General features: G+C 61.2%; 1 protein-coding gene across 1 annotated transcript in view; it reads right to left on the reverse strand.

Annotated features, from left to right (window-relative positions):
• The window catches only part of MYH14 (myosin heavy chain 14), a 99706-nt gene that overhangs the window by 29997 nt on the left and 67648 nt on the right, over positions 1–2061 (reverse strand). The window contains exons 25-26 of the mRNA XM_042783246.1: positions 1389–1560; positions 7–219 (exon numbers count right to left, since the gene is read on the reverse strand). Coding sequence (XP_042639180.1) covers positions 7–219; positions 1389–1560 — 385 coding nt within the window. The remainder of the gene's footprint in view (positions 1–6; positions 220–1388; positions 1561–2061) is intronic.

The raw sequence follows: 2061 nt of genomic DNA on the forward strand, positions 1-2061 counted from the left end.
CCTCACCGGAGCTCCTGCTGCGCGTTGGTTGAATCCAGCGTGTCCTCCAGCTCGCCCCGCAGCGCCTCCAACTCCTCGCTCAGGTCCCGGCGCTGCTTCTCCGCCTTGGCCCTGGCCCCGCGCTCTGCCTCCAGATCCTCCTGGGCCTCGGCCATCCCCGCTTGAGCCTCTCGTAGGGATTTGAGGAGCTGGGCCCGCGCCCCGCCTTCTTCCTCCGCCCTGGGGGTCGACAAGGACGTGGAGTTGGTACCGGGGTTTGGTAGGAGGGAGGGACGACTCCCAGGGGGTGTCTAGTTCAGGCTTAAAATCCTGACTCTGCTCTTGGACAAGTGACAGCACTGCTCGGCGCCTCAACGTCCCCGGCTGTAAAATGGCAACAGCAGCAATAGTAACCCCCGCCGGCCTCGTGGAGCTCCTGCCACTTGCCAGCCCCCTGGCTCCATCGCCTCATTTCATCTGCCTTAGAGTTGATTTAAGAACTCTGGTAGCATAGCGCCTAAGGCACTTGACTGCTCACCAGAAGGCTGGCGGTTCAAACCCACCAGCCACTCCTCGGAAGGAAGGTTGGGCAATCCTACTTCCGTAGTGATACTGCCTCGGAAACCCAAGGAGGGGTCGCTATGAGTCGGGGCCGACTCCACGGCAAACAACAACAACAGAGTTGATTTGGACTCACAGCGCCCCTAGAGGACAGAGTGGAACTGCCCACAGGGTTTCCAAGACTATCAATCTCTATGGAAAGAGCTCTGGTGTCGTAGTGCCTAAGGCACTTGAATGCTAACCAGAAGGCTGGCAGTTCAAATCCACTGGCCACTCCTCAGAAGGAAGATCGCGCAATCGATTTATGTAGAGGTACTGCCTCAGAAACTCACAGCCAAGCCACTTGTTAATTCAAAGCCGCTTTTGGGCTGTTCACTAGCCCTGGTGGCACAATGGCTAATAGAAAGGTCAACGGTTTGAACCACCAGACGCTCCAACCATGTGGCAGTCTGCTTCCATAAAGATTGCAGCCTTGGAAACCTTGTGGGGCAGTTCCACTCTGTCCCCTGGGGTGCTGTGGGTCAGAATCGACTCCCCGGCAGGTTGGGCTGTTCAGAACGGGGAGGCTGTCTGTGCAGGGGGAGAAGGATAAGGTACCTCTTTGCCCCCCTCTAATGCGTCGGGCACTGCGCAAACTCTTGCTCACACCAGGCCTTGCTGCACTTCTCCTACAGCGTGGCAGGGTTGACTGCCTGCTATCTGCGTCTGACACAAGGGCATACAGGCTCAAGGGGGCGTAGCTTGTGCAGAATCTGGCTGGCGAGGGTGTGACTGGAGCCCTCGCCACGCTGGCTGGCAGGCCGTGCGCGCGGACGGGCGGCTCGCCCCGGCAGCCCCACCCCCGGCACCTGGCCAGGGCCGCCTGCAGCTCCTCCTCCTTGCGGCCCAGCTGGGCCCGCAGCTCCTCCGCCCGCTGCTGCTGCTCGGCCATCTGTTCCTGCAGCTCCGAGCTCTCGCCGTCCAACCGCCGCTTCAGCTTCTCCAGCTCCTGGCGGCTCTTCTCCTCCTTCCGCAGGCGGTCTGCAGCAGGAAGTGGAGGCCGCATGCAGGGGCTCTAGACTCACAGGCTCAGCAGCTCCCAGCACTTGCCACGGACAAGGCTGAACCCAGCACCTGGCCCCGAACCCGCTTCCCCTCCTGGCTGCCTCACCTTGGGCCAGCCCCTTCCCGCTGGGCCAGCCTCCAGGAGCCGCTCTCTCCTGTCACCCCGCTCACGCCCCACGCCAACCGCCCCCCCGACTCTCTCTGCCCCATCAGCTTTGTTTCCTCTCCACCTCCTCTCTGTCCCTTTTCCCTGCTTCATTCTGACTCTGCATCCACAGCAGAGGACAGAGAGACACAAACGTGTCTGAAACAGAGAGCTACAACAGTCGGAGAGAGAGACAGACAGACATCAAAGGACAGAGCACTGGATTCAGAGACAGAAGCCACTCAAGGGCTGGGAGGACGTGTGATCTTCCTGGCCCCACTGAACGGGGCGGGGGCACTGCCGAGGGCCCGCGGTGCACGAGGCCTGGTTGC

Source organism: Orycteropus afer, unplaced genomic scaffold (assembly GCF_000298275.1).
Source record: "Orycteropus afer afer isolate SDZICR_OR568_19922 unplaced genomic scaffold, OryAfe1.0 scaffold00766, whole genome shotgun sequence".
Taxonomy (NCBI): domain Eukaryota; kingdom Metazoa; phylum Chordata; class Mammalia; order Tubulidentata; family Orycteropodidae; genus Orycteropus; species Orycteropus afer.